This window comes from Bos indicus x Bos taurus, chromosome X (genome assembly GCF_003369695.1).
Source record: "Bos indicus x Bos taurus breed Angus x Brahman F1 hybrid chromosome X, Bos_hybrid_MaternalHap_v2.0, whole genome shotgun sequence".
Taxonomy (NCBI): Eukaryota; Metazoa; Chordata; class Mammalia; order Artiodactyla; family Bovidae; genus Bos; species Bos indicus x Bos taurus.
The window spans coordinates 36,278,714-36,303,498 of record NC_040105.1 but is presented as its reverse complement, the minus strand read 5'-3'; the positions used below and the strand labels follow the sequence as shown (position 1 = coordinate 36,303,498).

The 24,785-nt window shown below is 43.7% G+C and overlaps 1 protein-coding gene across 1 annotated transcript; it reads right to left on the bottom strand.

The window, feature by feature from the left end:
- Positions 1-932: 932 nt before the first annotated feature.
- Positions 933-2,686, bottom strand: LOC113887700 (histone H2A-Bbd type 1-like). The gene has a single exon (XM_027534881.1). It carries the CDS (start codon positions 1,416-1,418, stop codon positions 1,065-1,067), a length of 354 nt encoding a protein of 117 aa, XP_027390682.1. The 5' UTR covers positions 1,419-2,686; the 3' UTR covers positions 933-1,064.
- Positions 2,687-24,785: the final 22,099 nt, after the last annotated feature.

The window sequence follows — 24,785 nt, the reverse complement described above, 5'->3', positions numbered from 1 at the left end:
TTGGGGGACCTGTCCAAGCAGCTGGGGAGGGAGACACAGGCAGCCATCTGTTAAGGGTGTGGCCTGTGCCAGGCTCTGTGTTAAGTCAGTTTATAGGCACATGGTAACTTCATCTCTGGGAAAACCCCAAGATGGAGGAACTCTGATTATCCCTGTTTTACAGATGAGGAAGCTGTCGCTCACAGGAAACAGACGGATGTCCAAGATAACACAGCCAAAGTGGTGAACTGGGATGGTGAACCCAGGTCCACTGACCCCACTGTTGAAGCCAGCTGGGCAGCCTCTGATCAGCCCTGTATGACAGGCCAGGAGCAGCAGAGGGGGGCCCTTTGCCATCTGGTGAACGTCCACAGAGAGTGTCACAGCACTGGCTAATAAGCCCTGTCTCAAGTCTCTTTTTTGGAATGAGATGGTAAAATAATACATGAACTCAACATGGCCATAATTTCTCTTATGTGTATTTCTTTATGGTTTCCCCATCACTCTTCACTCTTCATGTAAAAGTCCTGCCCCATTAAGTTCACACTGACTGCTCTGCCATCCTCTTCAATCACTCCTCTTGGCTTCACCTCCCACTTTTAGATGTTCCCCATCAGGAATAAAGCCTTAGGCTCCTCCCTCACGGTTTTCAGCCCCTCCCCCATTACCACCATCCTTCTGGGAATTCAAGAGGCCCTCTCCGCGCCAACCTCCCAACCTCCCTGGTCTGGACTTCTTCAGAGCCAGTGAGGAAGTCCTGCCCCGCAACCTCAGCCAGTGACTCCCCCCAGGACCACACATAATACTGTCACCATCGGAAACCGCTCCCAGATTTCAGGATTCCAGCATCCCTCCCTAACCACCCACTCCACCCCTCCATCCCTCATGAGAGGAACCCCCTGCCACCCCATGTCACCCAGACGCCTCAAGGACAAATGACAGAAAGCAAGCAGTTACAAGCACAGCCATGAACGCTTTAATAGCAGTGCTAAGGGCAGAAGACCAGGCCTCCCTCATCTATGGGCACTTTGGGGCGAGATGAAGCTACTGATGAGGTGTGGCTGGACTCAGGTGCCTGGGCATCCCTAATTCTCAGGAGCGGGTGGTGAAGCTGCGGGCTGAGAGAAGGCACCAGGCTGGAAAAGGCAGCGGAGATTCTCATTGTTGACCAGCGCCGTCTGCACGTGCTCCGGGCTGATGCGCACCCTGTGGTTGGTGCAGGCCTCCTTCCCCGCCAGGTCCAAGATGTTGGCTATCAGGTACTCAAGGATGCCAGTCAGGAACACGGGCGTCGCTGAGCTCAGGCGGTTGGCGAACTGACCTTCTCGCAGGAGGCGGTCCACGCGGCTCACAGGGAACTGCAGCTCGGCCCTGGTGGAACGGGAGAGGGAGCGTCTCCTACTGCGACGGCAGTTCCAGAGGTGTCTTCCCGGAGACATGGTGTCGGCTGGATGCTGCTTCTATCAGCTCAGACTGATGATACCGCTGGCTGGGGCCTCCTGAGATGCCAGTGTCTCTCTGCTGGCTGTGTCCCCCTGCTCAGGTCTCTTATTGCTCAGGGAGCTGCCTTTGTGACAGCTCAGGCTTTGTGATGTCATCAGTAGCCAATTGGCCCTGACCAGGGCTGGCCTAGAAATGGCTGATAGGAAATCTGGTCTCTCTGTTGAAAAGACCATCTCTTGAAGGGAAGTTTTAACTTTCTGTCAGACTACAACATTCTAGCTAAAAACGTGTTTCAATGGAAAACTAATCTATGTCTGTAAAACACAACTCTGGGTTATTTCATTCCAGTCTTACATCATCTTTGAGCCCTTTTACATCCTTTTGGAAGCCTGTAGGTCACTGATACAACCTTTGCTAAAGGCTCAATTTCCTTTTCATACAGCAATCAAACAATCTGGCCTCTATTAATGTATTTATCCTACTATTTCTGATCAATATTACTTTTCCATTCTTTGGTTTCTCTTGTCAACTAGTTATAACATCTGCCCATTTCCTTATGTGATAAATGCTTTAATACATGTTCCTATCTAGGTAAGTGTCAGGATTTTATACTTATTTGATAATTATCTTTGTTTTGGAAGACACACCCATATGTCCAATTGTTCCACCTATCATGGCCATGTGACTTCAATGACAGAGACGTAAACTACATGAAAATTTAAAGCCCAGACATGTCTTTTTCCTGGCTCTCCAATGTGAATTCAATATATCAGTAACACATCATTGACTCTTTTTGTAATTTTTGTTTTCCTCTCTACTGATTTAATGTATCTATTGTGTTTTTGGCTCCTTTACAGCTAATAAGCTATTTCCTGCTATTGATAGTCATGGTTGGTAATCTGGTTTTTAGTTTTCCTTGTATTTTTTTGTTAAGGTGAAGTCCATGTAACATAAAATTCACCATTTCAGCAATTTTAAGAGTAGTAATTCAGTGTTTTTGTTACAAATACATTCATGATGTTGTGAAAATATCTTCAAATTCCAGGATAGTTTCTTTAACCCCCAAAGAAATTCCAAACCCATTAAGCAGTAAGGCCTTATTCCTCAATCCCCACAAGCCCTGGCAAACACTCTACTTCCTGCCTCTATGGGTTGACCTATACTAGACATTTTATATAAATGGACTCATATAATATGGGGCAGTGTGTATCTTATTTCTTTCACGTAGCACATTTTCAAGGTTCATCCACGTTATAGCAGGTATCAGTACTTCATAAATTGTTATAGCTGAAAAACAGTCCATTTTATTTATTTATTTATATATATATATATATATCTATTTTTATATATATATATATATATATATATATCTCGGAGAAGGCAATGGCACCCCACTCCAGTACTCTCACCTGGAAAATCCCACGGATGGAGGAGTCTGGTAGGCTGCAGTCCATGGAGTCACTAAGAGTCATACACGACTGAGTGACTTCACTTTCAATTTTCACTTTCATGCATTGGAGAAGGAAATGGCAACCCACTCCAGTGTTCTTGCCTGGAGAATCCCAGGGACAGCAGGGCCTGGTGGGCTGCCATCTATGGGGTCGCACAGAGTCGGACACGACTAAGACGCAACTTAGCAGCAGTAGCAGCAGCAGCATAGCATATATATATATGTGTGTGTCTGTGTGTACATGTGTGTGTATATGTACGAGTGTGTGTGTGTGTGTGTGTGTGTGTGTATTTATATATACATGGACTTCCCTGATAGCTCAGCTGGTAAAGAATCCACAGTGGGGGAGACCTGGGTTTGATCCCTGGGTTGGGAAGATCCCCGGAGGAGGACATGGCAACCCACTTCAGTATTCTTGCCTAGAGAATCCCCATGGTCAGAGGAGCCTGGCGGGCTGCAGTCCATGGGATTGCAAAGAGTTAGACATGATTGAGTCACTCATGATTGAGTGACTAGGCACAGCATATATATATATATATATATATATATCATATTTTTTGTTTTTCCATTCACCAACTGATAGACATGTGAATTACTTTTGGCTATTAAAAATAATGCCACTATAAACATTTATGTAAAAGCTTTTCTGTTAACACATGGCTTCAATTTTTTTTTTAAATGCAGATTTTTAAGGTTTTCTTTTTTTAGTATTTTAAAATATTGAATTTGTTATAATACTCCTTCTGTTTTTTATTTGTTTTGGGGTTTTTTTGGCCACAAGGCATGTGGGATCTTAGCTTCCTGACCAGGGATCAAACCCATACCCCCTGTATTGGAAGGAGACGTCTTAACCACTGGACTGCCAGAGAAGTCCCTGGCTTCAATCTTCTTATGTATATACCTAAAAGTACAACTGTTTGGTCATGTGGTGAGACTTTTTACTTATGATCTGACCATTTGAAGCTCTCTCTAGATTGATGGTTTGTAGAGATCTAGTTCTCACTAGGTGAGAAACAACATAGAATCTGGTTCATCCATCTTTTTTGTCTATTTTTGAGCTCAAATTAATGAACAAGTTCATGTCCTCTGGGAGGCTGACTGTTTCTATGTTTATACTTGACCTATGGCTGAAATTGTAGAATTGAAGCTATAAGCTCTATTTCTCTCTGCCTGTATATCTGTGCCTATAATTCAGAAATGCTTTCACAAACTCTGTGTACATAAAGCTTTCCTACCTCTACATAGTATTAACATAGATTATAAATTATCTGAAATTAATGGGGCTCAGTTCTGATTGGCATATTTAAACACTTGCTTACATATATTGACTATTCCTAAAATTTCCTAAAATAAGGAAACTGAATTTCTGACCTTTTAAATACACTATTAAAAATATACAAAATAATATACATGTGAAAATAAAAATATATTGGAGAAGGAAATGGCAACCCACTCCAGTATTCTTGCCTGGAAAATCCCATGGACAGAGGAGCCTGGCGGGCTACCATCCAGGGGATTGCAAAGAGTCAGATACACTTCTGTAAGTCCTAAGGATTTGTGTTTATTTAAAATTGAGTTTATGAAATACTGTATTGTCCCTTTGCTTAACAGATAGCCTTGCTACTACCATTCACGTTTACATGGGTGCCTACTGGTGAATCCTTGAGGCTGGCTTCCCCTCTATCCATGTTCAACTCTGCCTTAGGTGGGACACTCTCTCCACTCCTGGCCCTCCTGGCAGATTCCTCCCTAGGCTGATGGACTGCACCTCCTGCCATGCCCTCCCTGAGGCCAGCTGCACCTTTCACACCTGCACTTCTCACCATATTTTCCTCTAGGACAGATGCAGACTCCACTGTCCACTTTCTTCCATGTCCTCCTTTAGGCAGAAGTATCCCCATCCTCTGCACTTACCTTCTTCAGGTTCACTTGCTCTCTGAATTCATGGAGTACCTGCTGGATCCTGCCCTACCATGATGCACTTAGAACCGAGCCCTCCCTTAGCTGCACCTTCCAGCCACGCACCTCCAGGTGCCCTGTCCCCTAAGTGGATGCCCACCCTCCCATGCTCCTCCTGCTGAGCCCTACCCTGGGCTGGCTGTAACCTCCACCCATGCCTCACCTAACAAGTATGACCAACAGTTGGCTGCAGCCTCCATCTGGGCACCTTCTGTCAGTCTGCCCCTCAACAGAATGCTGCCTCCATTCATGCACTTCCAGCCTATTCCTCCTCTAGACTGGCTGAAACCTCCATCTTTGCATCTCCTTCTGAATCTTCCTCTAGACTAGTTGAAATCAACTCTCCTGCTCTTCCGGCCACATCCTTCCTTACAATGGCTGCTTTCTGCACTGATGATGCTCCTCCTCCTTACTTCTCCTGCAGGCTGGACACAACCTCTCTGGCTGCATGTATTGTCAGTTTATCCTGTAGGAGGCGGCTCCACTGCTCACCCAGCTTCTGCTTCTCTTGGGATGGATGCTCCCTCTACCCCTGCACCTCCCGCCATTTCCTCATCTAGGCTGACTGTGCTCTTCAACTCGGAAGCACTCGCCATGGCCCCCTTGGGCTAGCGTAACCATCCACTGATGCACTTTCTGTCGAGTCTTCCTTTAACCTCCCTGCTCCCTCTTTTCATGCACCACCTGCTAAATCCTTGTCTAGGCTTGATTTTTCTCTCCGACCATGTACTTCCTGATGGCTTGAGCCTACGTCGGCTCCACCCTGTACCACATAACACATGCTACACATCCTCAGCCACACACACACTGTCATATCCTCCTCTCAGCTAGATGGTCACTCCAGCCACACACCTCCTGCCGGATTCTACCTTAGAATGGCTTCACCTCTGTCCAATTGTGTATGTTTTCCTATCCCTCCCCTAGGTGAGAAAGTCACTAAAACTCCATACCTTCTCTGTCCTCTATGAGTCTGGTGACACCCCTCACCCATGAGCCTCCTGCTCAGTCCTCACCAGGGTAAGTGAGTCTCATCCTAGACTGGATATTTTCTTTTTTTATTTTCAAGCAGAGGATAACTGCTTTTCAATGTTGTAACAGTTTCTGCAGTACAACAACTGTTAATCAGCCATAAGTATACAAACATCCCTTCCTGAGCCTCCCCAGACTGGATGCCTTCTTCATTTATGCATTTCTTAAAACGTCCTCCTGTCTGCTGTCCACTCCTCCTGCCCAAGCTCTTTCTGCCTAGTCCTTCCCCAGGCTGATTGAGTCCTCTAGACACGTAGGTCCTCTTTACATGGCTGTCTTCGATCCATATACTTTCTGCTGGGTCCTTCCTAGACTGGCTGCACCCAACTAATGTTGACTGTGTCCAACCCTAGGATGGATGCTCCCTGGACCCACGCACGTCTTGCTGACTCTTCCTAGAGGCTGTCTGCACCCTCCTCTCATTCGCTTTTTTAATGTCACCCCTTAGGCCAGCTGCTCCCTTCACCTATTTCCATGCTGTGTCATCTTCACCAAACCTGGGTGACACTCTGATTCATGCATTTCCTGCTGGGTCCTCCTTATACTGGCTGCTCCTACTACCCATGACTTGGCAGCCAGATAGGCTGCCATACTCCCTGCACACTCTACCTTTGCAACTCCTGGGAAGACCTCCCCTACAGTAGATACTCTCTTCAGCCATGTGCTTCCTGCCATGTGCTTTCTTGGACTATGTGTTCCTTCCATCTATGCACTGCTGGTCTGTTCCTCCCCTAGACAGACTGCCCGCCTCTAGTGCAGGCACCACCTGACAATTCCCCTTCTAGATTGTGTGCACCAGCCACCATTTCACCTTCTGCTGACTCCTTCTTGCTGTGCCCTGTATCTACAAATCTCCTAAAGATTCCTACAGCCATGCACTTCCAGCCCAGTCCTCTGGCTGCACCCTCCATGCTTACAGATCTTTTTGATCCCTCCAATAATTTGCCTGCATCTTCCATGTATGGAGTGCCTGCTAGACTCTCACATGGAATGCTTGCTTCCTGCACACCTGCCTGCTAAGTCGCCTCAGTCGTGTCTGGCTCTTTGCAACACTATAGATCATAGCCCGCAAGGCTCCTCTGTCCATGGGATTCTCCAGGCAAGAATATTGGAGTGGATTGCTGTGCCCTCCTCCAGGGATCTTCCCCACCCAGGGATGGAACCCACATCTCTTATGTCTCCTGCATTCGCAGGCAGGTTCTTTCCCACTAGCACCACCTGGGAAGCCCTAGTGATAATGCCAATCCTATCTGAGGCTGAACACTACGCCTCTTCCCATGAACCTCTGCTCCATCCACTGCTTCATATGCTGTTGGTTCTTTAAAAGGACTCGAATACTCCCTCAAGCCTTCTTCTTCCTTCCCTGCCACCCTTAGGATGCATGCTCCCTCCACCCACTGCACCTCTTGACTAGTCTTTCCGAACTCTCCATACACGCACCTGCTGATGACTGCCCCACAAGCACTCATGGGCTTCCTGCTGGTTCTCATAGGCTCACTGCATGTTTCTCTCATGCACTGCCTACAGGCCTTCCTCCTAAGCTGGCTGAACCTTCCTATCCTATAACTATTGCCACTTCTTCCACTAGATTCTCCCTCGACCAATGATCCTACTTGATCCCACTTCATCCTACTATAAGCTAGGTGTTTTCTCAACCCATGTATTTTTTGCAATTTCCTTCCTTCTGCTGGATATTCCCTCTTCTCATGTACTTCCATGTATCTCGGCCTCTTGGAAGGCTGTCATCACCATCCATAGATCATCATCCAGTACCTCCCCTTGGGTGGTTGCAGTGTACATATCTGTGTACCCTGACATGCCCTATCCTAGGCTGGCTTCATCTCCACTCATGAACCTTTGGTCTTCCCGTTGGCTCTAGGCTCCCTCCACCCATTATCTGCCCACGTAGTCCTACCACGATCTCTATGTTCCCTCTTCCCTTGCATCTCTTGCAGAGACGTTAATCTGGATGCTTCCTCTTTCCATACACATCTTGGTGGATTTTTACCCAGGCTGGCTGCATCCTCCAGCCACACACATCCTACCTGATCCTCCAACAGCCTGGCTACACCTTTCAGCATGCATCTCTTGCTGGTATCCTATAAGCTAGCTTCATTCTATACCTACACCCTTCTATATGGCAGATGATCCTCCTTAGGCTGGCTGTACTGTGCACACAAACAACTACTGTGATGTGCTTGCCCTAGGCTGGCAGCAATGTACAATAATGGACCTTCTCCACATTCTTAGCCCAAGACTCATGCTTTCTCCACCCATGCAGATCTTACCATGCCCTCCTTTAAGGTGTCTGTAAACACCTTTAATGAACCCCCAAAACCTCTCCCAGACTGGATGCTTTCCACCTACACACTTACTGCCCGATCTCCTTTGGATGGTGTTCCCCCACCCCCACCAAGCATGAATGCTATCCGAGTCCCTCCCTAGGCATAAAGTTCATCTCATCCATGCTCCTTTTACCTACTCATCCTCCAGCCTGCCTTTACACATTGTGTCCTTCCAGATCTTTCACATAATCACCTCCATACAGAACTCATGCACCACTGGCCATGTCCTACACATTCTGGCTGCATCCTTGGATACACCTTCACCAGAATACTCTTCCAGCCTGCATCCTTTCTCCACCTATTCACCTCCATGTCCTCCCTAGCCTAGCTAAATGATTCAGTCATACATTTCTGGTGGCTCTCCCTGAACTAGATATAAACTTCCTGATTGACAGGGATCCCAGGTTCTCCACCAGGCTAGTTGCTCCCCTCTCCCATGAGCTACATTCTGGTCTACCACTTGGCTGGATAATGGTTCGCCCATAAACCACCTACCTGATCTGCCACAGGATTAATATTCCGTCCACCGCCCTCCTCCCGACCCTGCCGCCAAGATCTCACCTAGCCTGAATATTCCCTTTTCTCTGATCTTTCTGGTTTCTGACAGAGGCTGGCTGCATCCTCTAATGATGCATATGCAACCCAGTCTTACCAAAGCCTGGCTACACTTATAACCCATGGATCTTCTGGGCTCATGTTCCCTACACTAGCCAAAACTTCATCCATGAATCTCCTACTAGAGGCATTCTACACCCACGGTCCACCTGCAATCTCTTTCTGTATTTTTGATGATCCATTCACTGTTCACTTCTTCCCGATCTTCCTCTAGGTTGGCTGCATTCTCCACAAATGTGTCTCGTCCCAAATCCTCCCCTAGATGGGATGCCTTCATGCATACGTATTCTTCCTTATCCTCCTCCAAGTTTGTAATTCCTTCCAATAAGGTACCTCCTCTATCATTTTCCCCTAGCCTAGAGTCTCCCTTCATCCATGCACTTTCCACCAGATATTCTGCTTGAATGGCTGTCCCCACTGTTGATCAATGCTCTCCCTAGGCACTGTGTCTGTGTTAGTCACTCAGTCATGTCCAACTCTTTGTGACCCCATGGACTGTAGCCCAGCAGGCTCCTCTGCCCATGGAATTCTCCAGGCAAGAATACTGGAGTGGGTTGCCATTCCCTTCTCCAGGAGATCTTCCTGACCCAGGGATCAAACCCAGGTCCCCTGCATTGCAGGCAGATTCTTTACTGTCTGAGCTATAAGGGAAACCCTTAAAGCTTCCCCAGGCATGAAGCTCCCTAAAACTATGTACTTCCTGCCTGGTGGTCTACTAGGCTAGCTTAACTGTGAACCCAACATCTTGCCAAGTCCTCCACAATGCTGGCTGCATTCTATACCAATGCACCTCCTACCCTGTCCTTCCCTTTACAGTTTGTACTCTGAACATCCTCCAGAATACTTTCCTAGCCTAGTGTTCCTTCCACTCCAGCAGCTCTTGTCATGTCCTCTAGGTTTCCTGCACCCTCTATACATATACCTCCTGTGAGGCCTTACCTAGGATGGATGCACCCTTCATCCAGCTACTTCGTGTTGGAACTCTCTTAAGCTGACTGCACCAATAATTTATGCATTTCAGCTGAATCCTCCTTTAGGCTGAATACCTCCCCCATCCATGTATTTCCTGTCAGAACATACACTAGGCTGCCTGCAGTCTCTATCTATGCACATTCTGCAGTCTAGCCCTAGACTTTCTTCACCGATACACCTATCGTCATACTCCAACCACCCCAGCTGAATCTCCATCCAGGCATGTCCTGCCAGGTAGGTCCTCAGTCTCTTGGGGATGCTACAACAAAATACCACAGACTTGAGTAGCCTTTGAACAACAGGCATGTTTTGCCCACAGTTCTGGAGGCTGAAAGTTTAATAGCACAGCACGGGGATGGTCAAGTGAGGGCCTTCTCCTAGGTCCCAGGCTCCTCACGGTATATTCACGTGGCCAAAGGGCAAAGGGTGTCTCTGGAGCCTCTTTTGTAAGGCAATAAATTACACTCATGAGGCTCCACCCCTCAGGGCTTGAACATCTCCTGAAACGGACTTCCCTGGTGATCCAGTGGTTAAGAATCCACCTTCCAATGCATGGGATGCAGGTCAGGGGAACTAAGATCCCCCAAGCTGCGGGGTAACTAAGCCTGGGCACCAGAACTACTGAATACCACATACTGCAACAAAGATCCCACGTGCTACAATGAAGATCTGATGCAGCCAAATAAGTATTTTAAAAACACACACACACACATAAAACACCTCCTAACAGTCCCACTCACTAATGCCACCACATCAGGCATTAGGATATGAATTTTCAAGGACAAAGACCTTCAGACTGTAACATCCTCCCCTAGTGTCGTGCACTCTACAGCCAGGTGCCTCCTGCTGGTTCCTCTCTGAGGTAGGGTAGTCCCTCGTCAAAGGTCTCTATCGATGTTTCTTCTACAGTCTTACATACTCCCTCCTCCATCAATGTTCTCCTGTTTGGACATATCCGCAGCTGGGTACATCAACCATGCACCTTCTTCCATATCCTATGAATAAGTTGCTTGCGCACCCCTTTCTCACGTACTTCTGGCTGGGTCTTACCTTAATCTGGCTACAGACTGCACTGATTCATCTCCTGCTATGCCTTTTCCTAGGCTGCTGACACTCTACAGCACCTCCTCCCAGGTGATCCCAAGACAGGCTGCACCCTGCACCCACACACTTCCACCAGACGCTTCCCTATGATGGCTGCACCCTCCATTCATGTACTACCTGCCATGCCTCACCCTGGGCTGCATGCTCCCCTCACTCATGGACTTCCTACTGGAGGTGACATAAAGCCAGCTGTACCTTTTGCATGGCCTTCCCAGGTGGCTCAGAGGTAAAGAATTCACCTGCAATGCAGGAAATTTGGGTTCTATCCCTGGGTTGGGAAGATCCTCTGGAGTAGGTAATGGCAGCCCACTCCAGTATTCCTGCAAGGGAAATCCCATGGACAGAGGAGCCTGGGGGGCTATAGTTCATGGGGTCTCAAAGAGTCAAATACAACTCAGCAACTAAACAACAACAACCTTTCACATAGGCAGCTACTGCAAAGTGGTCCTCTAGGGCATATACTTCCTCCAACCCCTCATATCTTGTCAAGTCATACGCCCTCTGCCATATCTTACATAGATTGGAACTTTTACTTAGGCTAAGCGTACCATTTCCTCCCCTAGGCTGTCTGCATCTACTATCCATGCACCTGTGGCAGAGTCATCTCCTACTCTGGACACTCCCTATGCCAATTTGCTTCCTGCACGATTCTACCCAAGAATGCCTGCAACCTACATTCCTGCACGTCTTTCTGGTCTTCCCCTAAGTTGGAAGCTCCTTGAACATGCACTTTAGGCCAGTCTATTACCAAAGCTTGCAACCAAGCACCTCCCTCAAGGTCCCTCTGGACAAGGCTGATGAAATGTTGTCCCTAATATAAGTAAGTTTAGGCTGGTTTGACTACAAGAGCTGGGCCCTAAACTTTACATAAATTTCCCTCAAATTTGCTCCATCTCAGGCCCAAATCTCTGCTTCACAGGCCCAGAAATAAACATTTTTTATTTTTACAATGTCTGACACAGTTTATAAAGGCTCACGAACCACCCAAGGAGTTCTCAGCATGCTTTGCCTCTTTCCACAGCCGTGTCTCCCATGGTCTCTACATATAATAATTCTGCTTATTCATACCTTCAATGAGAGGTTTCTGTCTTGGATTTTGAGCATATTTTTATTACAATACTTAATAAAATCTTTCCTTACTAATCTCTAGACTTACTTTTTTTTTTCTTTTTTTACCTTGACAATATGGTGTTAGTCGCTGTTGTGTCCACCTCTTTGTGACTTCACAGACTGCAGCCCACCAGGCTCCTCTGTCCATGGGGTTCTCAAGGCAAGAATACTGGAGTAGGTAGCCATTCCCTTCTCAAGGGGATCTTTCTAACCCAGGGATCAAACCAGTCTCCAGCATTGCAGGCGGATTCTTAACCATCTTAACCATCTGAGCCACCAGGGTCAATTGGTGACATGACTCAAATGGAGTGGCGCTTGCAACCTTAGACCTACTGTTTTCAGCTAGTTAATAATGCTGGCCTCCAGGATTCTGTGCAACCTTTTTGTGACTGGAGTAATCAGGATTCCTGGTGGGGAGTCACAACTCCTTGTCCCTTCTTCCAGACATCTGTCTTTCTTAATACAGTAAGGACTTGACCTTAATTCCCCCAACTTTCAAACTTTTATGGTTTCTGTCTTCCATGTTTGTGTTACTGAGTGGGGGTAAATGACCTTGAATCTTTCATGGGAAATCACACTTTTAACAAAAGTTCGAATGATTTTTTTTTTAATTGGATAAATGTGACATGTAGCTTTGTGTAAATTTAAGGTTGTTATTTTGATACATTTATATATTATAATATGATTTCCACTGTAATGATACTTATCATATTATATACTTACAGTACAATATTATTGTCTGTGTTCAATGAACCATACATTAAATCTCTGTGGTTATCTTAGTACTCATTACAAATCTGTATCTTTATGCACCATTAATCTTATTCTCTGACTGGCCCCCCACCCTCCAGTAATTACCATTTCACTTTTTTTAAATGTTTGATTTTTTTTTTAGATTTTACATAAAAGTGGTATCTTACAGTACTTGTCTTTCTCTGGCTTATCTCAATTAACATAATGTGCTAAAGCTCCACTCCTGCCACTGATTTTTACAGGATTAATGTCCCTGAGGACTTCCCTGTAGCTCAAATGGTCAAGAATCTGCCTGCAATGCAGGAGACCAGGGTTGGATCCCTGGGTTGGGAAGTTCCTCTGGAGAAGGGAATGGCAATCCACTCCAGTCTTCTTGCCTGTAGAATTCCATGGACAGAGAAGTCTGGTGGGCTATATTTTGTGGGGTCTCAAAGAGTCGGACACGACTGAATGACCAACACACACACACACACACACACACACACACACTCCCTGAGCCTTCAGGGATGCTTAATCTAGACAACTGAACACACACACACACTCTCTGAGCCTTTAGGGGTGCTGAATCAAGACACCTGAACACACACACACACACACACACACACAGCCCTCCCTCCCCACCCCCGGCCCATCCCGCATCTCTCTCTGGAAACCACATCTTGGGTTTATAAGACCAAGGTTTTAACACTGGCAGGTGTCAATTTTATTACCCTCCAACTCACCAATAACCCCCAGGTGCCTCTCATACAGGATACATGCTCCATATTTCAACTTTTAATTCCATCTAATTTCTCTAAAAAAGGCACACATTTGCTGACCAACAATGTAAGATTTGAACAGCCTCTTTGGCGATCTTGGGTTCTCTCCAAACCAGTTCAATTGCTAGGGGATCCGCTTTAAAACCTCACCCAAGCAATGTCCTGCTTATTTCATCTAGTATACAAAGTTGGAAAAACCCATCTCCTATAAAATCTCTTCATAAGGAACTTCCCTGGTGGTCCTGTGGCTAAGACTCTGTGCTCCCAAAGCAGAGGGCCCAGGGTTCATTCCCTGGTCAGGGAACTAGAAGCCACATGCCACAACTAAGAGTCTGCATGCCACAACTAAGACCCAATGCAGTCAAATAAATAAATATTTTCAGAAATCTCTTCAGGATTTCCCTGGTGATCTAGTGGTTTGGTGGTGGTCCACCTGCCAATTCATGGGACATGGATTCAATCCCCAATCCAGGAAGATCCCACACAGTGGAGCAACTAAGCCTGTGCGCCACAACTACTGAAGCCTGTCCACTCTAGAGCCCACACTCCACAAGAGGAGCTGCCACAAATAAGAAGCCCACACAACGCAACTAGATAAAAGCCTGTGAGCAGCAATGAAGATCCAGTGCAATCATAAATTAAATAATTTTTTAAAACTTCAGAAGCCATTATTTCCTTCAAAGACTATCTTCATTACACAAAGCCTCCTAAGACCTCTCTCTTCCCATCATACCCCTCTTTTCTCCTCGCCCTCTTTCTTAACCATTTTGATCTAAACTTAAATGCCCTTGAATCCTTTATTCTGTTGCCCTTCAAGTATTCAACCTCCTCCACCTCTGTCAGACCTTTCTCTTTCCTCTCTGTCTCCCAATTCCCTCCAGTCACTTGAGTATTAAGCTCCCCTTCTCCTACTGGGGGCTCTTTAGACACTCAAGGGCCACAAGATTAACCAACTGAGAAGGCAATTTTCAAACCCTAGTCTTGCTCTGATATTCATGGCATTGTTAAATATCTTCTGGATCAGTGGACAAACCACAAGGGATGTTCAACTCACTTCAGACTATTCCTCAGAACCTGCTCACCAAACCTCCTGACCTTTCCCAAGTGGTCAATCTCCTGGATCCAGGAGATGGAACCCTCTGGTTTGGCTAGATGAGTCACCAAAAATGAAGACATTCTTGTTGGGAGGCACAGTGCAAAATAGCCTTGAAGGAGAAGGTACTTGGGGAAATGGTGAAGGGCCAGAAGTACCCAGGCATTGTGAACTGATAGCTGAAAAACATTTCCTGCCTTTGGCTACGCTCGGCGCCAAAATTTAACGACTCAACATTAAAGATGTTGCTTGAGAAAATGGGTCATGGATAAACACATGGGTTATTAAGAATGCACTGTTCCTTGAAGTATCTTTTACTGATTATATCTTAGCCCTGTACATGCTCTGCTGGCTGTATGCTCTAAGCTCTTTGTTCCTCGCTCCTATAAAAAGGCTCGACTGCAGAAATAAAATTGTCAGTCCTTGCAGAAACTGTCCAAGTGTTGTTCTTTCAGGTTTGCCGTTTCCAAGTCCCGGAGAGAAAACTCCTACAGGTGGCGCCCTGAACAGGGACTTGATAGGAAGACTGAACAAAGCAGCAAGCCCTGCAGAAAGAGGTAAGCAGGATGGGACAACATAGCAGTAAGATTCCTTTCATTTCTATAATGCATCACTTTTTGAAACAAAATGGTGTTAATGTTTCAAGAGATCAGTTGAATGACTGCTATCATATTTTACTGGAACATAATCTGTGGTTCCCAGAGGAGGGGACGCTAGATCTAGACATATGGAAAAGGGTTAAGAATAATGTTTTGCGAGCATATTGGCAAGGAGTCCACATTCCCCCTCAATGGTGGGTTACATGGTCACTCATGTGGGCTGTCATAGAACAAATTGAAGGGCATAATGTTGATTTGGAAATGGAGACTGTTCAGTCTTTATATGAATATGGGCTTAAGTAACAAGATATGCAATGAGCTTTGAAATATAAGAATGTTATGTTCAATCAGACACAATCCTTAGAAAAACAGCTTGGAGACATATGTATACAGGATGTGTCAAAACTGAAACCACTTAGAGCGGAGGTCATTTCATTCAATGGACAGCCCAAGTCTGAGTTTTTCCTTCTGCTCCGCCTGTAACAGCAGTTGCTAACTTTGCTTGTACTAACCATTTCACTCCTCCTCAGGAGATGCCTACTTGTGCTTTTGCTTTCCCAATACAGTTTGATCAGTCTGCCCAAGGCCAGAATGCTTGGGCTGGTCTAGATTTTGGTATGTTGTCCAGCTTTAAGAAAGCATGCACTCTGTATGGACCTACTTCTCCTTACTGTGTAGAATTCCTCAGAGGATGGGCTGATCATTGGATGCCATATGATTTTTTTCAAGTAGCAAAGATGGTTCTAAATCCTCAACAATTACTTCAATGGCAAATGTGGGTTGGTGATGAGGCCCGACAAATGATGATTGGCCAGCAATCTCGTGGTAACCCTGCCAATTTAACCTATGATATACTCACTGGAACAGGAACCATGGCCGATATGACTGTGCAATTAGCTAATATTACCCCTCAGATGTTGCATTTCATTAGAGAAATTTCTTGCAGAGCATGGGTAAAGGTTGATAATGTTAACTCTGATGGTTCATTTGTCAAGATTACACAGGGACATGAGGAGGAATATGCCCAATTTATAGGGAAATTAAAGGATGCCATTGAGAAATCTATCAGAGATGAAACCTTACAAAATATTATTTTAAAGCAACTTGCCTTTGAAAATGCTAATGAGGAATGTCGATCCGTGCTTAGACCAATTCGAGAAACCAGTTCTCTTATGGAGTATTTGAAAGTTTGTAGAGATACTGGATCTATGTCCCATAGAGCAAAATTAGCAGCACTAGAAATTTTTAATGTGCAAAAGGCTGCCATTGCTAAATGTTTTAACTGCGGGAAGGCCGGCCATATGAAAAAACAATGCCATACTCCAATGCAGACAGCTAAAAATAATAATACTTCTAATAAAAAAAGGCCCCCCGGGAGTTTGCCCAAAATGTAAGAGGGGATTCTATTGGTTGAATGTCGTTCCAAATTCGATAAGGATGGAAATGCATTGACACCAGAGGCACAACAAAAACAATAGGGAAACTAATAAAGGGGCTATCCTCTAGCCCCACTACAAAAGGAGGACCTAACATTCTGACACTGCAAGCAGCTACATCTAAGAGTGCTTGCATTGATATACCTAGTCCTTATGATATGGAATTAATAGAATTATACAATCCTCATAAAATCTCCACTGGATATTATGGTCCGGTCCCATCTGGAACAGTTGGACTAATTTTGGGACATAACAACTATACAATGAAAGGTTTAATAATGTTGACTGGAGTTATGGATGGAGATTATGAAGGAGAGATACATGTCATGGTAAATGTCGTGAAATTAGGAAATGTATATCTACAAAAAGGGGAATGCTTTGCACAATTATTACTTTTGCCATATGTCAAACCATTGAAGGCATCTGATAAAATTAGACAGGGAGGTTTTGGTAGCACTAATCTTACCACTGCACTATCTATCTTATTAAAGGAGCATCAAAAACCTATGCTTACTCTAAAGATACAGGGAAAAAATTTCACAGGTATGTTGGATACAGAAGCCGACATTTCCATTATTAGAACTGAAGAATGGCCCCTTGAATGGGGTAAGATTATGGCTCCTTCCAGACTGTTAGGGGTGGGCAAGGCTGATGCTACACAAACTTTCATCAGTGCATCCTATTTACAGGCTTATGGTCCTGATCAAATTGTAGCTAACATCAAACTATGTATTACCAGTATCCCTATTAATTTGTGGGGAAGGGATTTTCTTGAACAAACGAAAGCCACGATCTCTCTAAATGAGCCTTTTTAATGGGGGCCATTGAGTTAACACCGCTGCCTCTCGATTGGGAATTTGATGCCCCAGTATAGACACCTCAATGGCCCCTGACTAAAGAACAGTTGGCAGCTCTCACACAGTTAGTAAATGAGCAATTACAGAAAAATCATACAGAGCCTTCATTTTCCCCATGGAATTCTCCCGTTTTTGTAATAAAAAAGAAATCAAGAAAATGGCGAATGTTGATAGATTTAAGAATTGTTAATAATACTATGAGTCCTATGGGGCCATTACAACCTGGATTGCCCTCCCCTTCCATGGTACCGAAAGGCTAGTCTGTAATTATTATTGATTTACAAGACTGCTTTTTTACTATACCTTTGCATCCTAAAGATAGAAAATGTTTTGCTTTTTTAGTTCCTTCTATAAATCACATGGCTCCTGTTAAAAGATTTCAATGGAAGGTTCTACCTCAGGGAATGATGAACTCTCCTACCATTTGCCAATATCTCATATCTGTTTTATTACAACCTGTTAGAGATAAATATCCTACTGCTTTCATAATTCATTATATGGATGATATACTACTCCCCATGGAATCTGAACTTTGTTTACAACAGTTATATGACGAAGTCACTAAATCTTCAAAATCCTGGCCTGCTTGTTGCACCAGATAAAATTCAATTGAAAGCACCCTTTAATTACTTGGGACATGTTATGGAAGAGTCTAAGATAAAACCTCAAAAAACTCAAATCTCTGTGCATTCTCTACGCACGTTAAATGATTTTCAAAAATTGACAGGAAATATTAATTAGCTTTGGCCATCTATTGGCTTTCCCACCTATGCATTACAAAATTTATTTAAAATTTTAGAGGGGCCTCCTGACCCTAATAGTCCTAGACAGCTAACAAAAGAAGTGAAAGAAGAATTAAAAATTGTTGAAAAACGCATTCAGCAATCCTTCTCAACTCAGCTGGACCATACCCAACCGATTTATTTATATATATTTCCTACCAAACATTCACCTACTGCAATTATAGCTCACAACAGCCCAACAGAATGGGTATATCTGCATACTAAACAATCAAAAAAATCACATCATACATTGAGAAAATAGGGCAACTAATTGTATCAAGACAGAGCCATGTACAAACCTTAACTGGATTTGATCCATATGCAATACATGTCCCCTTGACAAAAAAGGAACTACAAATTACCTTACAGTATAACATGACCATGCAAATAGCATTAAGTGATTTTCAGAATGTTATCTCATTCCATTTGCCAAAAAGAAAATTGTGGAACTTCCTATAATTTACTAAATTTATAGTAACTAATATCATTGCCTCCCAGCCTATTTCAAATGCACCTACCTATTTTATTGATGGCAACAAGAAAGGCATAACTGTGATTGTCAGCCCTAATATCAAAGAGAAACTACCTACTACCTATTCTTCAATACAAAGAGTTGAATTATACGCTTTATATGCTCTTTTGGCTCTTCAACCATTATCCTTCAATGTGTATACTGATTCCAAATACCTTGCTTCCCTTTTCCCTGATTTTGTTACCGCCTTTTTATACAACCTAGATGAAGAATTATATATTCTCTTTTCAAAGACTCAAGCCTTAATTCGATCACGTACAGAACCTTTCTTCATTGCACATGAGGGAAAATATGGAAGAGAAGATACACTTCTTATCCTATGAACCCTCAATTGTTATTATCTTTAACTCTTTATTCCTTAAATTTTTAAAATTTACTAAAAACAGTTCTGATACTCGTGCAGACAGACATTTTGCAGAGGAAAACAGTAAGAAACCGTTAGAAGCCAACACACCAATATGGTATAAACAGTTTAATCAATGGTTGCCAGGAATCTTATGACTCCTAGGCAGAGGTTACAGTCTTGTCGTTGCAGATGAAGAAGAAATCTGGGTTCCACTTCGCCATGTCCATTACCGAGAAGGACCCCGAGACTGGACTCCCCCGACAGGTGACACAGCTGACTCGAAGGGTCTCATCAATGACCATAGAGAAGCTGAAGAGAAAATGTCAACGTCTGAACCCCTACCATAGGACCTGAGGAATGGCATGTGTGGAAGATTCCTGCTGCATTGGAGCACTTTGCCAATGTGTATGGGACTGCAAAAGCCTTAAAACCTCAAAACTATACCTTTTATACAATAGTACAGGTTATATCCAATCTTGTGTGCACTTCCGGTACATATTTATTGTAGATAACTTTGATGTAGATCTTTCTGCTAAGATTGTTAACTGTATAGCATATGCCTTGTATACATGTTTAAACCATACTATTTCATATTATGTCAACATTGCAATAGTCAAGCAAAGATCTGATTTGTGGCTTCCTGTTAACCTAACAGAACCATGGACCGACTCTGTATTTCTCTCAGTTTTGCTCAAAAATAGCTTAAAGAGGTCAAAGCGCATAATAGGATGGATTATTCCTGGCATTCTTAGTCTAATATCTATTGTTACAGTAGGAACCCTATCTGGTATGGCACTACACAATTCTATACAGATGTCTCTACTCAAAACTCCATGCCTCCTACGATGGAGTCCAACTAGCAGCTGTCGTGCTTAAACTAAAAACAAAAGGAGGATATGTTGGGAGGCACAGTGCAAAATAGCCTTGAAGGAGAAGGTCCATGGGAAAATGGCGAAGGGCCAGAAGTACCAGGCATTATGTACTGATAGCTGAAAAACATTTCGTGCCTTTGGCTACGCTCAGTGCCAAAATTTAGCGATTCAACATTAAAGATGTTGCTTGAGAAAATGGGTCATGGATAAACACATGGGTCATTAAGAATGCACTGTTCCTTGAAGTATCTTTTACTGATTATATCTTAGCCCTGTACATGCTCTGCTGGCCGTATGCTCTAAGCTCTTTGTTCCTCGCTCCTATAAAAAGGCTCGACTGCAGAAAAAAAAATTGTCAGTCCTTGCAGAAACTGTACAAGTGTTGTTCTTTCAGGTTTGCCATTTCCAAGTCCTGAAGAGAAAACTCCTACAATTCTGATGGATCAATATAGTATTATACCTTTCCACAAATCCATTAAAAATGGTGACAAGCTTCCTTTGTCTATCACATTGGCTTTTACTTTCAAAATTGATTGGTCACAAATACAAGAATGCAGACAATGGCACAAATCTGTTTCTAACTTTCAACCTAGGTTAACAATTTTGGAAGGACGGTTTTCAGTCTCTTCCTAAGTGATCATACAATTCCAGCTTTAGTCACCAGTCTTCTTAATAGACTAAAGTCCCTAATAGAGAAACCACACAAGCATAACATAAACTGGCAGGCAGATCTCCTCTCTGGATTCAGGCTCTGGCTCGACATCATGAGGATGTCATGCTTGAAAAAATCTGAACCCACAGAACATAAGCTCCTGGTTCATCAACTTAGACAATTACAAAGAAAGGGATCTAATATATATGGCCTAATTCCTTTTGGAAACCCTCTGTTGACAAAGATATTTGAAAATATTTTAAAGAAAATAATCACTAAATCAGGAACTGTCCAGTTTAAAGCAAAAAAAAACAAGACACTAGATCTTTTCCCCAGTGATATCCTTCTGAAGGATTAAGCCCCCTTTGTCCATGAACACTCTCAAACATTGAGAAATCATAATATGTTAATGGATCTTCAATCACCTTCCTAGTGGACACAAAGGCTACTTACTCTATTATCAACGTCTCAGATTTTTGAACTCCCCTCCCTCAGAATATACAAAAAGCTTTTGGGATGGAATTAGACCACACCTTGCCATTCCAACCACTAACCAACTCATTTTAGTGTCTGTACTCACAACAGGGCTTTCTGCTTAGCTCAGCTTCTTGAAGATAGACTTTCTCCATCTGAATCATTCACATAAATGCTTCCCCCAAATAACTCACTTTAGAAATCCCCTATTCTGGGAAAATGGATACATGTATATGTGTTGTTCTGCTGTGCACCTAAAACTATCACAACATTATTAATTGGCTATACTCCAATACAAACTAAAAAATTAAATAAAAAAAAAAAAGAAATTACCTATTCCTTCCTAATACACTTTTTCCCCCCCAAAGGACTATATCAACTCAGCTGGGCTTTGCCATTTGTTTGCTATTCAATCTTGGGCCAGAAAAGAAACCACTCACAGCTTCAGTTTATCCATAAACAAATGAGTGAATTTATCTCCCTAAATTTGGGGCTGCAATGAGACACGTGGTTCAGTTTGAATTTTAAGATGTTTGCTTATCAGCCGTGCACTTCAGGATGCATTATTCATTTCCTGTGAGCATCCATTTCTTCGTATGTATAAATATAGTCAATAAATACAGAGTTGCTGTAAGGAGTAGACGGGTGCTGTAGGCTCTTAATACAAGATCAAAATAATCATTATTACTTCTCACTACACGGGTCTTCTGCCCTCTTCCCTCTCCTCACCACATCACTAACTCATATATACTCCTCTGGGATTTAACTTAACACAGGACTATTTCCTTGCATATATCTAGGAACTGAAAGAAAAAGGCTAAATTTTTTTCTGAAACACTAAAAGTGAATTCTCAATCCTTTGTATCCTTGTGATTCTGTCTCTTACATATGAATTGGTGCATAGAATAGTGCAGATATATGTTTGGTATTTTAAAAACTTGAATAAACAGTTTAAACAAAGACAGTAGACAAACTGGGGTGAAGTTATTTTAGATAAATGAATCCAACAAAAATATGAAGTCAGTTTCTCTGCCCCCAAAGTCTCTTCATGTCCATAGAGTAGATGGAGGCCAGAAACCCATGGGTCCTCCCACTATGTCACCTTCCATGACAAACTGATCAACTCATCTATTTCATTCTGCTTTAAAATTATTTTCTTTTACTACCAATTAATTTAGCAAACATTATATTAGTTTCATGTGTACAATGTAGTGATTTGAGATTTGTATATATTGTACAATGATCACAATAAATCTGGTTAACGTCAATTACCATAGTTACAACTTTTTTTCTCATGATGAAGTACTTTCAAGATCCACCCTCCTAGCTACTTTCAAACATGAATACAGTATTATTAACTATATTCACCATGCTGTACATTACACTCCCACGATCTGTTAGTTCATTGTATAACTAGAAATACGTACCTTTTGATCTCCTTCACCCATTTTGCCCACCCCTTACCCCGGCTCAGGCAACTAAAAATCTGTTTTCTATGAGCCCACCATTTTGTTTGCTTTTTAAAGAATACACATATAACTAAGGTCATCCAGGACTTTCCTGGTGGTGCAGTGGATAAGAATCTGACTGCCAATGCAGGGGACATGCCATGGAGCAACTAAGCCCATGAACCACAACTACTGAAGCCTGAGTGCTGCAACTATTGAAGCCCGAGTGCCTAGAGACTGTGCTCTGCAACAAGAGAAGCCACAGCAAAGAGGAGCCCCGACTTGCTGCGACTAGAGAAAGCCTGCACTCAGTGTAGCTGGAAAAAAAAAATTTTTTTAATTATCCAGTAATTAACTTTCTCTGTCTGACCTATTTCTCTCTATAGCCTCTGGAGAGAGCACCCACCACCCTCCTGACACTGACACTTGGATTCTGACTTCAGAGTTGTGAGAGAATAAACTTTTGTTCTTTGAAGCCACCAAATTTGTGGCAATTTTTTACAGCAGCCACAGGAAATTAATCCAGTTCCTTATGAAATAATAGGATTTCCCAGGTGGCTCAGTGGTAAAGAATCCTCCTGCAATACAGGAGACGCAAGAGATGCAGGTTTGATCCCTGGTTTGGGAAGATCCCCTGGAGAAGGGAATGACAACCCACTCCAGTATTCTTGCCTGGGAAATCCCATGGACAGAGGAGTCTGGATGGCTGTAGTCCACAGGGTCGCAACAAATGGGACACAACTGAAGCGACTGAGCACACACATGAAATAATAACTAGAAGGCACATGAGAATGTCTTACTCTACCTGGATACCTCAAACTTAATATAGTCAAACATCCTTAAGTACTTAAAGAACTAACTAAGTATGCTCATACTTATCACCTGCAGGTTAAGTCTGCCTTCGCACCTCTTTTAGTCTTCAATTAGAGGATAAACTCCTTTGGAAATGACATTCTCGAAAGATTCATCTCAAACTTAAATGGAAAGAATCTTATAGTCCTTTTCACAACTAATACCATAGCCTAACTTCAAGGTAGTGAACAATGGACTTACAGCTCCCAACTTGAAAACACAGTATATACCCAGAATGACCACTGCACACTCCATCCATCCACCACCTACCAAGTCCTCCCCTAGTTGGGATATGCCCTCTACACATGTCCTTCCCATTGGGTCTTTCTCTAATCTGTCCGTATCCTCGACCTGTGTGCTTTCAGCCAGGCTGTCTGTTAGGCTGCCTGGACCATCCATCCATTCATCTCTTGTCAAAACCATCTGTAGGCTGGATGCTCCCCACGTGCACAATCTGCTGCATCTTCCTCTGAAAGAATGTGCCTTTCACCCACTTACGTCCTGCTGAATCCTCTCCTAGACTGGATGCACCATCCACTAATGAACCTGCAGCAGGGTCCTCCTCGAGGCTAGCTGCCTTCTGCATTTATGCACTCCCTGCCATTTCCTCACATGAGCTGGCTGCAACATGCAACCGTGCATCTTTAGCCATGTCCTTCTAGAATGGATGTTCCTTACCATGAACGGACATCGTGCCATGATTTCCCACAGGATAAATACTTCTTCCTCTGGAGTCCTAACTTAGGATAGCTTCACCCTACATTCATGCACCAAATGATTACTTTGGCCCCTGGGCTGGCTGCATCTTGCATCCATGCACCTCCTTTAGAGTGCTCACCTAAGCTGGATGCGCCATCTACCTTCAAATCTTCTCATGTTCTTTCCTTGGCTGGCTACACTCTCCACCCATGTTCTTCCTGCCATGTATCCCAAAGCTGGCTGCAACCTTCACCCATGCAGTTTCTAATAGGGCCTCCCAAAGACTGATTATATTGCACACCCATGCTACTCATGCTGGGGCTTCTCCAGCCACATCCTCCTGAAGACTGTATGCTCTCCTCCAAGCATCACCTAAGTAGACTGAACTAAACTTCAACTAACAAGGTGTTTTCTCCAGTCATGCATCTTCTGCCAGGTCCTCCCCTGGGCTGGATGTTCCCTTCATCCATTCACTTCCTGTCAGATCCTACTATAGGCTTTCACACAATTCCCCCATCCAAAGTCTGTGGAGGCCCTCTCCAGACTGGATGCTCCTTCGACCAATCCATTTGTTGCCATTACACAACTAGGCTAGCTGTCGCCTCCATTCATGTGTTTTCTGCAGA